This window comes from Entelurus aequoreus, linkage group LG26, assembly GCF_033978785.1.
Source record: "Entelurus aequoreus isolate RoL-2023_Sb linkage group LG26, RoL_Eaeq_v1.1, whole genome shotgun sequence".
Lineage (NCBI taxonomy): Eukaryota > Metazoa > Chordata > Actinopteri > Syngnathiformes > Syngnathidae > Entelurus > Entelurus aequoreus.
This window is the reverse complement of record NC_084756.1, coordinates 38,363,900-38,378,428: the sequence shown is the minus strand read 5'-3', so window position 1 is coordinate 38,378,428 and position 14,529 is coordinate 38,363,900. Positions and strand designations below refer to the sequence as shown.

At 40.6% G+C, this 14,529-nt stretch overlaps 1 protein-coding gene across 1 annotated transcript in view; it reads right to left on the bottom strand.

Annotated features, from left to right (window-relative positions):
- Window positions 1-14,529, bottom strand: part of draxina (dorsal inhibitory axon guidance protein a) — a 47,848-nt gene continuing 33,319 nt past the window's right edge. The window contains exons 2-7 of the mRNA XM_062037618.1: window positions 12,324-12,793; window positions 10,089-10,303; window positions 4,288-4,408; window positions 4,128-4,220; window positions 393-482; window positions 1-305 (exon numbers count right to left, since the gene is read on the bottom strand). Coding sequence (XP_061893602.1) covers window positions 193-305; window positions 393-482; window positions 4,128-4,220; window positions 4,288-4,408; window positions 10,089-10,303; window positions 12,324-12,774 — 1,083 coding nt within the window. The 5' untranslated portion in view covers window positions 12,775-12,793 and the 3' untranslated portion in view covers window positions 1-192. The remainder of the gene's footprint in view (window positions 306-392; window positions 483-4,127; window positions 4,221-4,287; window positions 4,409-10,088; window positions 10,304-12,323; window positions 12,794-14,529) is intronic.

Below are 14,529 nucleotides of genomic sequence, written 5' to 3'. Positions count from 1 at the left end.
TGTTATTAACAGGTATACACCTTGGTCAACCAGGAGATGTTATTAACAGGTATACACCTTGGTCAACCAACGTTATTGACAAGCAAATCCAGAAATAAAAAGCATCCACTTGTGCATGAAAATGTCCGCCTGACAGACAAGCGATGTGGAGGCGTTCACCTTCCCCCCTGCAGGACACGCCCCCGCCCCTCCTCAAATGGTGATGAAGCCTCCTTGGTCGCTGCTCACCGACTCGGGGACCACGCAGCGGCCCCGCCTCCTCGTCACGCGGCGCTTGCGGTGGAATTTGGCGTAACAGCGGAAGCCTGCGAGACAAGGCCAAAGGGTGTGTGTTTGAAGCCTGCGAGACGAGGCGGAGGGCGTCTTTTTGAGGAGTGTGGCGTCTTGCTCACCTTCCTCACACATGCAGTCATCATAACATTTGTTGTTGAGCCCTCGGCTGTGACCTTTGCACTCGTGCTGCCTCAGGTCACAGCACCAACCTGCAGGGGGCAAACAAAGGTCAAAGGTTATACATGAAGTGGGATTAATCACAAAGAATGACGGCATTAATCGTGATGAGTGCAGATTAATCATGATGAGTGCAGATTAATCATGATAAATGCAGTTTAATCATGATGAGTGCAGATTAGTCATAATGAGTGCAGATTAATCATGATGAGTGCAGATTAATCATGATAAATGCAGATTAATCATGATGAGTGCAGATTAGTCATGATAAATGCAGTTTAATCATGATGGGTGCAGATTAATCATGATAAATGCAGATTAATCATGATGAGTGCAGATTAATCATGATAAATGCAGATTAATCATGATGAATGCAGATTAATCATGATGAGTGCAGATTAATCACGATGAGTGCAGATTAATCATGATAAATGCAGATTAATCATGATGAGTGCAGATTAATCATGATGAGTGCAGATTAATCATGTTGAGTGCAGATTAATCATGATAAATGCAGATTAATCATGATGAGTGCAGATTAATCATGATGAGTGCAGATTAATCATGATAAATGCAGATTAATCATGATGATTGCAGATTAATCATGATAAATGCAGATTAATCATGATAAATGCAGATTAATCATTATAAATGCAGATTAATCATTATAAATGCAGATTAATCATGATGAGTGCAGATTAATCATGATGAGTGCAGATTAGTCATGATGGGGGCAGATTAATCATGATAAATGCAGATTAATTATGATGAGTGTAGATTAATCATGATGAGTGCAGATAATCATGATGAGTGCAGATTAGTCATGATGAGTGCAGATTAGTCATGATGAGTGCAGATTAATCATGATGGGTGCAGATTAATCATGATGAGTGCAGATTAATCATGATAAATGCAGATTAATCATGATGAGTGCAGATTAATCATGATGAGTGCAGATTAGCCATGATGAGTGCAGATTAATCATGACGAGTGCAGAATAATCATGACGAGTGCAGATTAATCATGATGAGTGCAGATTAATCATGATAAATGCAGATTAATCATGATAAATGCAGATTAATCATGATGAGTGCAGATTAATCATTATAAATGCAGATTAATCATGATGAGTGCAGATTAATCATGATGAGTGCAGATTAATCATGATAAATGCAGATTAATCATGATAAATGCAGATTAATTATGATGAGTGCAGATTAATTATGATGAGTGCAGATTAATCATGATGAGTGCAGATTAATCATGATAAATGCAGTTTAATCATGATGAGTGCAGATTAATCATGATGAGTTCATATTAGTCATGATGAGTGCAGATTAATCATGATAAATGCAGATTAATCATGATGAGTGCATATTAATCATGATGAGTGCAGATTAATCATGATAAATGCAGATTAATCATGATAAATGCAGATTAATCATGATGAGTGCAGATTAATAATTATAAATGCAGATTAATCATGATAAATGCAGATTAATCGTGATGAGTGCAGATTAATCATTATAAATGCAGATTAATCATGATAAATGCAGATTAATCATGATGAGTGCAGATTAATCATGATGAGTGCAGATTAATCATGATAAATGCAGATTAATCATGATGAGTGCAGATTAATCATGATGAGTGCAGATTAGTCATGATGAGTGCAGATTAATCATGATGAGTGCAGATTAATCATGATGAGTGCATATTATTCATGATGAGTGCAGATTAATCATGATGAGTGCAGATTAATCATGATGAGTGCAGATTAATCATGATGAATGCAGATTAATCATGATAAATGCAGATTAATCATGATGAGTGCAGATTAATCATGTTGAGTGCAGATTAATCATGATAAATGCAGATTAATCATGATGAGTGCAGATTAATCATGATGAGTGCAGATTAATCATGATAAATACAGATTAATCATGATGATTGCAGATTAATCATGATAAATGCAGATTAATCATGATGAGTGCAGATTAATCATTATAAATGCAGATTAATCATGATGAGTGCAGATTAATCATGATGAGTGCAGATTAGTCATGATGGGTGCAGATTAATCATGATAAATGCAGATTAATTATGATGAGTGTAGATTAATCATGATGAGTGCAGATAATCATGATGAGTGCAGATTAGTCATGATGAGTGCAGATTAGTCATGATGAGTGCAGATTAGTCATGATGAGTGCAGATTAATCATGATGAGTGCAGATTAATCATGATAAATGCAGATTAATCATGATGAGTGCAGATTAATCATGATGAGTGCAGATTAGTCATGATGAGTGCAGATTAATCATGACGAGTGCAGATTAATCATGATGAGTGCAGATTAATCATGATGAGTGCAGATTAATCATGATGAGTGCAGATTAATCATGATAAATGCAGATTAATCATGATAAATGCAGATTAATCATGATAAATGCAGATTAATCATGATGAGTGCAGATTAATCATGATGAGTGCAGATTAATCATGATGAGTGCAGATTAATCATGATAAATGCAGATTAATCATGATAAATGCAGATTAATCATGATAAATGCAGTTTAATCATGATGAATGCAGATTAATCATGATGAGTTCAGATTAGTCATGATGAGTGCAGATTAATCATGATAAATGCAGATTAATCATGATGAGTGCATATTAATCATGATGAGTGCAGATTAATCATGATAAATGCAGATTAATCATGATAAATGCAGATTAATCATGATGAGTGCAGATTAATCATGATGAGTGCAGATTAATCATTATAAATGCAGATTAATCGTGATGAGTGCAGATTAATCATTATAAATGCAGATTAATCATGATAAATGCAGATTAATCATGATGAGTGCAGATTAATCATGATGAGTGCAGATTAGTCATGATGGGGGCAGATTAATCATGATAAATGCAGATTAATCATGATGAGTGCAGATTAGTCATGACGAGTGCAGATTAATCATGATGAGTGCAGATTAGTCATGATGAGTGCAGATTAATCATGATGGGTGCAGATTAATCATGATAAATGCAGATTAATTATGATGAGTGCAGATTAATTATGATGAGTGCAGATTAATCATGATTAGTGCAGATTAATCATGATAAATGCAGATTAATTATGATGAGTGCAGATTAATTATGATGAGTGTAGATTAATCATGATGAGTGCAGATTAATCATGATGGGTGCAGATTAATCATGATAAGTGCAGATTAATCAGCCACATCATTTATTGTGGCCCGTCATGTCATTCAATGTGGTCTGTCACAACATTAGATATGGTCCGCCACATCATTTAAGGTGGACTGCCATATCATTTAATGTGGTTCGCAATGTCATTTAAGGTGGACTGCCATATCATTTAATGTGGTTCACATCATTTAAGGTGGACTGCCATATAATTTAATGTGGTTCGCCATGTCATTCAATGTTTGCTTTGAAAGTGTCACTTCCACTATTGCTCATGTTACCATGCAGAAGTGTTGTGTATGTGTTTGTTCAAGACAAAAACAAAGGATCAAACTCACAGCTCCCAAGTTTGTAGCTGACTAACAAGCTACATTTTAAGATGTGTAGCAAAGCCTGATTTTTTTAAACATTTGCCGCTTATAGAAGATTTGTTATTGCTTTAAGGATAAAGGATGCCGACTGACCAGGAAGACAGTCCAGATGGTGGTCACATGGCTCGATGATGTCAGCATCCGCCGTGGCGTTCCCGCTGCTGAGGTTCTTGCTCCGCCTCTTGTCTGCGGCGGAGGAAGACAACCGTGCGAGAGTCACGCCTTCAAACGTGGTCTTCCTGTCTCGGAGTACCTTTCTTCCTGGAGGACGGCCAGGCGTCCACAGGTCTCATGTCCTCGTAGTCGGTCCAGTCAAAGAGCGCCATGTCCAGCGTGGGCATCACCTCGCCTCGCCCTTTTGCTCCTCCTGACTTCTAGGGGGAGAGAGAGAGAGAGAGAGCAGCTCAGGGTCACGCTCGGTGGGAAAGAAGTGTGAAGGAGACGCAGCATCGCAGCTCCCCCGTGGAGTCCAGCAGGAATAAAAAGATCCACAGCAGCCTGAGGAAGTCACCTCGTTAAGACTGAGGAAGTCAGCTCGTTAAGACTCAGGAAGTCACCTCGTTAAGACTGAGGAAGTCACCTCGTTAAGACTGAGGAAGTCACCTCGTTAAGACTGAGGAAGTCAGCTCGTTAAGACTGAGGAAGTCACCTCGTTAAGACTGAGGAAGTCACCTCGTTAAGACTGAGGAAGTCAGCTCGTTAAGACTGAGGAAGTCACCTCGTTAAGACTGAGGAAGTCACCTCGTTAAGACTGAGGAAGTCACCTCGTTAAGACTGAGGAAGTCAGCTCGTTAAGACTGAGGAAGTCACCTCGTTAAGACTGAGGAAGTCACCTCGTTAAGACTGAGGAAGTCAGCTCGTTAAGACTGAGGAAGTCACCTCGTTAAGACTGAGGAAGTCACCTCGTTAAGACTGAGGAAGTCACCTCGTTAAGACTGAGGAAGTCACCTCGTTAAGACTGAGGAAGTCAGCTCGTTAAGACTGAGGAAGTCACCTCGTTAAGACTGAGGAAGTCACCTCGTTAAGACTGAGGAAGTCAGCTCGTTAAGACTGAGGAAGTCACCTCGTTAAGACTGAGGAAGTCACCTCGTTAAGACTGAGGAAGTCAGCTCGTTAAGACTGAGGAAGTCACCTCGTTAAGACTGAGGAAGTCACCTCGTTAAGACTGAGGAAGTCAGCTCGTTAAGACTGAGGAAGTCACCTCGTTAAGACTGAGGAAGTCACCTCGTTAAGACTGAGGAAGTCACCTCGTTAAGACTGAGGAAGTCACCTCGTTAAGACTGAGGAAGTCAGCTCGTTAAGACTGAGGAAGTCACCTCGTTAAGACTGAGGAAGTCACCTCGTTAAGACTGAGGAAGTCACCTCGTTAAGACTGAGGAAGTCAGCTCGTTAAGACTGAGGAAGTCACCTCGTTAAGACTGAGGAAGTCAGCTCGTTAAGACTGAGGAAGTCACCTGGTTAAGACTGAGGAAGTCACCTCGTTAAGACTGAGGAAGTCACCTCGTTAAGACTGAGGAAGTCACCTGGTTAAGACTGAGGAAGTCACCTCGTTAAGACTGAGGAAGTCACCTCGTTAAGACTGAGGAAGTCACCTCGTTAAGACTGAGGAAGTCAGCTCGTTAAGACTGAGGAAGTCACCTCGTTAAGACTGAGGAAGTCACCTCGTTAAGACTGAGGAAGTCACCTCGTTAAGACTGAGGAAGTCACATCGTTAAGACTGAGGAAGTCACCTGGTTAAGACTGAGGAAGTCACCTCGTTAAGACTGAGGAAGTCACCTCGTTAAGACTGAGGAAGTCACCTCGTTAAGACTGAGGAAGTCACCTCGTTAAGGAATATCAATTACAGGGATTGATGGAGCAAAACATCAACACAAGATCCAATGTTCATTAATATGCTGCACCTTTTATTCTTTAGCAAGAGATAAAGTCAATGTGACACCATTTAATGTGGCCCACCACTCATTTTATGTTGTCCACTACTTCATTTAATGTGGCCCACCACTCATTTTATGTTGTCCACTACTTCATTAAATGTGACCCACCACTCATTTGATCTTGTCCACCACTTCATTTAATGTGGCCCACTACTAATTTTATGTTGTCCACCACTTCATTTATTGTGGCCTACCACTCATTTTATATTGTCCACCACTCATTTTATGTTGTCCTCCACTTAATGTGGTCCACCACTTAATTTATGTTGTCCACGACTTCATTTATGTGGCCCACCACTCATTTTATGTTGTCCACCACATCATTTATTGTGGCCCACCTCTCATTTTATATTGTCCACCACTCATTTTATGTTGTCCTCCACTTAATGTGGTCCACCACTTAATTTATGTTGTCCACCACTTCATTTAATGTGGTCCACCACTTAATTTATGTTGTCCACCACTTCATTTAATGTGGTCCACCACTTAATTTATGTTGTCCACCACTTCATTTAAAGTGGCCCACCACTCCTTTTATGTTGTCCACCACTTCATTTATTGTGGCCCACCACTCATTTTATGTTGTCCACCACTTCATTTAATGTGGCCCAGCACTCATTTTATGTTGTCCACCACTTCATTTATTGTGGCCCACCACACATTTTATGTTGTCCACCACTTTATTTATTGTGACCCACCACTCATTTTATGTTGTCCACCATTTCATTTATTGTGGCCCACCACTCATTTTATATTGTCCACCACTCATTTTATGTTGTCCTCCACTTAATGTGGTCCACCACTTAACTTATTGTGGCCCACCACACATTTTATGTTGTCCACCACTTAATTTATTGTGACCCACCACTCATTTTATGTTGTCCACCACTTCATTTATTGTGGCCCACCACTCATTTTATGTTGTACTCCACTTAACGTGGTCCACCACTTAATTTATGTTGTCCACCACTTCATTTTATGTGGCCCACCACTCATTTTGTGTTGTCCACCAATTCATTTATGGTGGCCCACCACTCATTTTATGTTGTCCTCCAATTAATGTGGTCCACCACTTAATTTATGTTGTCCACCACTTCATTAATGTGGCCCACCACTCATTTTGTTGTCCACCACTTCATTTATTGTGGCCCACCACTCATTTTATGTTGTCCACCACGTCAATTATTGTGGCCCACCACTCATTTTATGTTGTCCTCCACTTAATGTGGTCCACCACTTAATTTATGTTGTCCACCACTTCATTTAACGTGGGCCACCACTCATTTTATGTTGTCCACCACTTCATTTATTGTGGCCCACCACTCATTTTATGTTGTCTTCCACTTAATGTGGTCCACCACTTAATTTATGTTGTCCACCACTTCATTTAATGTGGGCCACCACTCATTTTATGTTGTCCACCACTTCATTTATGGTGGCCCACTACTCATTTTATGTGGTCCACCACTTAATTTATGTTGTCCACCACTTCATTTTATGTGGGCCACCACTCATTGTATGTTGTCCACCACTTAATTTATTGTGGCCCACCACTCATTTTAAGTTGTCCTCCACTTAATGTGGTCCACCACTTAATTTATGTTGTCCACCACTTCATTTAATGTGGGCCACCACTCATTTTATGTTGTCCACCACTTCATTTATTGTGGCCCACCACTCATTTTATGTTGTCCTCCACTTAATGTGGTCCACCACTTAATTTATGTTGTCCACCACTTCATTTAATGTGGGCCACCACTCATTTTATGTTGTCCACCACTTCATTTATGGTGGCCCACCACTCATTTTATGTTGTCCTCCACTTAATGTGGTCCACCACTTAATTTATGTTGTCCACCACTTCATTTAATGTGGGCCACCACTCATTTTATGTTGTCCACCACTTCATTTATTGTGGCCCACTACTCATTTTATGTTGTCCACCACTTCATTTATTGTGGCCCAGCACTCATTTTATGTTGCCCACCACTTCATTTATTGTGGCCCACTACTCATTTTATGTTGTCCACCACTTCATTTAACGTGGGCCACCACTCATTTTATGTTGTCCACCACTTCATTTATTGTGGCCCACCACTCATTTTATGTTGTCCTCCACTTAATGTGGTCCACCACTTAATTTATGTTGTCCACCACTTCATTTAACGTGGGCCACCACTCATTTTATGTTGTCCACCACTTCATTTATTGTGGCCCTCCACTCATTTTATGTTGTCCTCCACTTAATGTGGTCCACCACTTAATTTATGTTGTCCACCACTTCATTTAATGTAGGCCACCACTCATTTTATGTTGTCCACCACTTCATTTATTGTGGCCCACCACTTAATTGTATGTTGTCTTCCACTTAATGTGGTCCACCACTCATTTTATGTTGTCCTCAACTTCATTTAAAGTGGCCCACCACTCATTTTATGTTGTCCTCCACTTAATGTGGTCCACCACTTAATTTATGTTGTCCACCACTTCATTTAATGTGGTCCACCACTTAATTTATGTTGTCCACCACTTCATTTATTGTGGCCCACCACTCATTTTATGTTGTCCACCACTTAATTTATTGTGGCCCACCACTCATTTTATGTTGTCCACCACTTTATTTAAGGTGGCCCACCACTCATTCTATGTTGTCCACCACTTCATTTAATGTGGCCCACCACTCATTTTATGTTGTCCACCATTTCATTTATTGTGGCCCAGCACTCATTTTATGTTGTCCACCACTTCATTTATCGTGGCCCACTACTCATTTTATGTTGTCCACCACTTCATTTATAGTGGCCCACTACTCATTTTATGTTGTCCACCACTTCATTTATTGTGGCCCACCACTCATTTTATGTTGTCTACCACTTCATTTATTGTGACCCACTACTCATTTTATGTTGTCCACCACTTCATTTATTGTGGCCCACCACTCATTTTATGTTGTCCTCCACTTAATGTGGTCCACCACTTAATTTATGTTGTCCACCACTTCATTTAACGTGGGCCACCACTCATTTTATGTTGTCCACCACTTCATTTATGGTGGCCCACCACTAATTTTTTGTTGTCCACCACTTCATTTATTGTGGCCCAGCACTCATTTTATGTTGTCCACCACTTTATTTAAAGTGGCCCACCACTCATTTTATGTTGTCTTCCACTTAATGTGGTCCACCACTTAATTTATGTTGTCCACCACTTCATTTAATGTGGGCCACCACTCATTTTATGTTGTCCACCACTTCATTTATTGTGGCCCACTATGTGAACACTTATGTATGGGTAGGTTGTGAGTTCAAACCCCGGCCGAGTCATACCAAAGACTATAAAAATGGGAGCCATTACCATTAATTGGGGGGTTAAATCACCAAGTGATTCCCGGGCGCGGCACACGTTGCTGCTCACTGCTCCCCTCACCTCCCAGGGGGTGATCAAGGGTCAAATGCAGAGAATAGTTCCGCCACACCTAGTGTGTGTGTGACTATCATTGCTTCTTTTACTTTATTGACATGGGTTTCTTAAAATTGTATTATTATTATTTTTAATAAATTTGCCAAATTTTTAATTGTAGAATTCTGAAGGATAAAAATGAATTAATTTCATTTTGAATTAAGGCTGTAAACATAACAAAATGTGAAAGAAGTGAAGCGTTGTGAATACTTTTCAGATGCACTGTATAAAAAGTCAAAGTCAATTTAGATCAAATATATTTGCTGTTCCAAAGGACCCTGAGAGACCTGCACTAAAACCAAGTGGACTCTCCAGTCCTACATGAAGACTGTGCATGTCCACTAAGTCCTCCCCGAGGACCAAATGCAGATCTGGTGTCAGCACCTCGGTGGCATGGAAACGAGCCACCGGCGTGCCGACACCAGTTCTCAAGGACCAGCAAGGAGCGCCGGGATCCCAAAGGCGAACCTTTATGACACAGACCACGGTCTAGCAGCTGGAGGGGTTTTGGGTTTTCTCGCATGCGAGGCTCATTTGACGAGATGAGCTCTGAGCTTTGAGGCAACATAATGTCTGCCTCCACCCCCCCCCTAAACCACCCTCACCCTCGCCGAGGCGCAACAGACACCCGCCCGTCAACGAGCACCCCTTGGGTTCTTACCTGGGTCTTGGTGGAGGCCGGGGGCAGCGTTGGGGGATGATCGTTCATCACCGTGGCAACCATGGAGGAGCCGGAGCCGAAGGCGCCTGAGTGGGGCGACGAGGGGGAGGCGTCGCCGAGATGCTCCGCACGGAGGGCGGGGTGGGGGTGGGTGGAGAGGGGGGAGGGAGGCGGCTGGTGGAGCGGATCGCTCAGCTTGCGGTCCAGAAGAAAACCTGGAGGGTAAAACGAGGAACATATGTTTGTGTTTGGTGCGGAAACTGCAGTCATCGACTTGAATTTGCCATGACACTTCTCCGAAACTATTGTCTACGTCCAAAAAAGTATTTTATACCACACACCTAACCCCATTCCTAGGTGGATCTCGCGTGAGAGGAAGAGAGGGGGTGGGTGGGTTAATCATTTTGCTGAAAATGATGGAAAGCGCCACTCTACTGACACAAAATACATTTTACCATATCCAACACCCCACTGCCGTCTGGCGGCCAAAGTGGATTTCGTCACGTTTCGCGTTTGCCTTGAAAATCAAGAGGACCGGCTGTAGTGTGTGTTGGTGAAGCAGAACTGGATTAAAACCCGAGGATAGTGTGTGTTGGTGAAGCAGAACTGGATTAAAACCTGAGGACCGGCTGTAGTGTGTGTTGGTGAAGCAGAACTGGATTAAAACCCGAGGATAGTGTGTGTTGGTGAAACAGAACTGGATTAAAACCCGAGGATGGTGTGTGTTGGTGAAGAAGAACTGGTTTAAAACCCGAGGATAGTGTGTGTTGGTGAAGCAGAACTGGTTTAAAACCTGAGGATAGTGTGTGTTGGTGAAGCAGAACTGGTTTAAAACCTGAGGATAGTGTGTGTTGGTGAAGCAGAACTGGATTAAAACCCGAGGATAGTGTGTGTTGGTGAAGCAGAACTGGATTAAAACCTGAGGACCGGCTGTAGTGTGTGTTGGTGAAGCAGAACTGGATTAAAACCCGAGGATAGTGTGTGTTGGTGAAACAGAACTGGATTAAAACCCGAGGATGGTGTGTGTTGGTGAAGAAGAACTGGTTTAAAACCCGAGGATAGTGTGTGTTGGTGAAGCAGAACTGGTTTAAAACCTGAGGATAGTGTGTGTTGGTGAAGCAGAACTGGTTTAAAACCTGAGGATAGTGTGTGTTGGTGAAGCAGAACTGGATTAAAACCTGAGGATAGTGTGTGTTGGTGAAGCAGAACTGGTTTAAAACCCGAGGATAGTGTGTGTTGGTGAAGCAGAACTGGTTTAAAACCCGAGGATAGTGTGTGTTGGTGAAGCAGAACTGGTTTAAAACCCGAGGATAGTGTGTGTTGGTGAAGCAGAACTGGTTTAAAACCCGAGGGAGGACGGGCTGTAGTGTGTGTTGGTGAAGCAGAACTGGTTTAAAACCCGAGGGAGGACGGGCTGTAGTGTGTGTTGGTGAAGCAGAACTGGTTTAAAACCCGAGGGAGGACCTGCTTTAGTGTGTGTTGGTGAAGCAGAACTGGTTTAAAACCCGAGGATAGTGTGTGTTGGTGAAGCAGAACTGGTTTAAAACCAGAGGATAGTGTGTGTTGGTGAAGCAGAACTGGTTTAAAAACTGAGGATAGTGTGTTTTGGTGAAGCAGAACTGGTTTAAAACCTGAGGATAGTGTGTGTTGGTGAAGCAGAACTGGTTTAAAACCCGAGGATAGTGTGTGTTGGTGAAGCAGAACTGGTTTAAAACCCGAGGATAGTGTGTGTTGGTGAGGCAGAACTGGTTTAAAACCTGAGGACCGGCTGTAGTGTGTGTTGGTGAAGCAGAACTGGTTTAAAAGCCGAGGATAGTGTGTGCTGGTGAAGCGGAACTGGTTTAAAAGCCGAGGGAGGACGGGCTGTAGTGTGTGTTGGTGAAGCAGAACTGGTTTAAAACCAGAGGACGGGCTGTAGTGTGTGTTGGTGAAGCAGAACTGGTTTAAAAGCCGAGGATAGTGTGTGTTGGTGAAGCAGAACTGGTTTAAAACCCGAGGGAGGACGGGCTGTAGTGTGTGTTGGTGAAGCAGAACTGGTTTAAAACCCGAGGACGGGCTGTAGTGTGTGTTGGTGAAGCAGAACTGGTTTAAAACCCGAGGGAGGACCTGCTTTAGTGTGTGTTGGTGAAGCAGAACTGGTTTAAAACCCGAGGACTGGCTGTAGTGTGTGTTGGTGAAGCAGAACTGGTTTAAAAGCCGAGGGAGGACCTGCTTTAGTGTGTTGGTGAAGCAAACCTTGTCCACGCCGCGTCTTGTCCCGTCGCCCGCCATGTCTCCTGAGGTCAGAGTGCTGCTCGTGGCCCCTCCCCTTGCGTGTCGCCATAAGGTGGTTCTCCCTGGGCCGCGTCTTCATTCCAGCTCTGCCGGGACCCGCCTCCACCCGCACCGGACTCAGACCCTCCAAGCCCGTCCTGTCGTCCTGGAAGCGGGTCAGGGGATGGGCCGGCCCGCGGGAACTGGGCCTGCCGCCTTTTCCCCGTGACGCCTGAGCCGCTTGACCGCCGTCGCCCGGGCGGTCCTTGCCGTAGCCCCGTGCGGCCTTCAGGGGGCGCTGTTGGGCGCCTCCTTCGCTTCCTGAGCCGAGCCTCCTCTTGCTGCGGGGCGCTCCGGGCTCGGCGGCGCTCCGCGACAGCGCGGCGGCGGCCAGCAGCACCACCAGGACCACGCTCAAGGAGGGCGCCGTCATTTCTACGGCCAAACAGCAGCTGCAGACAGGAACAAAAATAAATAAAAATAGTATAAAATATACTAAATATAGAGTATAAAACATGATAAATTATCTATACAATTTGAAATACAAATATTACATTAATAAGTTTATAAAAACAACATTGAGAAAATAATAGTAGAAATATTACAACACAATATAGTAATAAAAAACAAAATATCATTTATTTTGAAAAGTATATGGAAGATTGGGCTTTCTGCTCCGCCGCTCCCAGTCTGTGGAACGCTCTCCCTGACCACCTGAGGGCACCACAGACTGTGGATGCTTTTAAAAAAGGCTTAAAAACCCTTCTTTTTGAAAAAGCCTTTTTTCAGATATATGCATACTAGTTTTAGCTATGTGGCGGTTCTAGTTTTCATTTTTATTTTTATTTTTTTAATACACTGCAGCACTTTGAGGTTGTTTACTTACAGAGGCCCTAAAGGGACATGGGGGAAACATTTTTTTTTTATAATTTATTTTTATTTTTATTTTTTTTAGACATGTATCTCTTTTTATAAAATGTTTATAAAATTATTATTTAAAAAATGTTTTTAAAATTAATAATTTATTTTATTTTATTATTATTTTTTAGACTTGTATCTTGTGCGCATGAGAAACTTTCTCGTGCGAGATAGTTTCTTTTTATAAAATTATAAAAAAAAAAAAAAAAAATTTCTATATATATATATATATTTTTTTTTTTTTAAAAGTTTTTCTCGCGATACATTCCAAAAAATTTTTTTTTTAAATTTTTTTGTTTATAATTTTATAAAAAGTTTCTCGTTCGCACGAGATAGTTTCTCACGAGAAACTATCTCGTGCGCAGGAGAAACTTTTTATAAAATTATTTTAAAAATGTTTTTAAAATTAATAATTTATTTTATTTTATTATTATTATTTAGACTTGTATCTTGTGCACACGAGAAACTTTCTCGTGCGAGAGAGTTTCTTTTTATAAAATTATAAAAACAAAAAATAAAAGAATTATATATATTTTTTTTAATTGTTTTTTATTTTTTTTTAAAGTTTTTCTCGTGATACATTCCAACAAAAAAAATTATAATTTTTAAAAATTTTTTGTTTACAATTTTATAAAAAGTTTCTCGTTCGCACGAGATAGTTTCTCGTGAGAAAGTTTCTCGTGCGCAGGAGAAACTTTTCATAAAATTATTTTAAAAATGTTTTTAAAATTAATAATTTATTTTATTTTATTATTATTATTTAGACTTGTATCTTGTGCACACGAGAAACTTTCTCGTGCGAGAGTTTCTTTTTATAAAATTATAAAAACAAAAAATAAAAGAATTATATATATATATATATTTTTTTTTTTTTTTTTTTTTTTTTTTTTAAAAAAGTTTTTCTCGCGATACATTCCAAAAAAAAAAATTATAATTTTTAAAATTTTTTTGTTTACAATTTTATAAAAAGTTTCTCGTTCGCACGAGATAGTTTCTCGTGAGAAAGTTTCTCGTGCGCAGGAGAAACTTTTCATAAAATTATTTTAAAAATGTTTTTAAAATTAATAATTTATTTTATTTTATTATTATTTTTTAGACTTGTATCTTGTGCGCACGAGAAACTTTCTTGTGCGAGATAGTTTCTTTTTATAAAATTATAAAAACAAAAAATAAAAAAATTATATACATATTTTTTTTTTTAAAGTTTTTCTCGCGATACATTCCAAAAAAAAATAAAAAAAAATAATTTTTAAAATGTTTTTGTTTATAA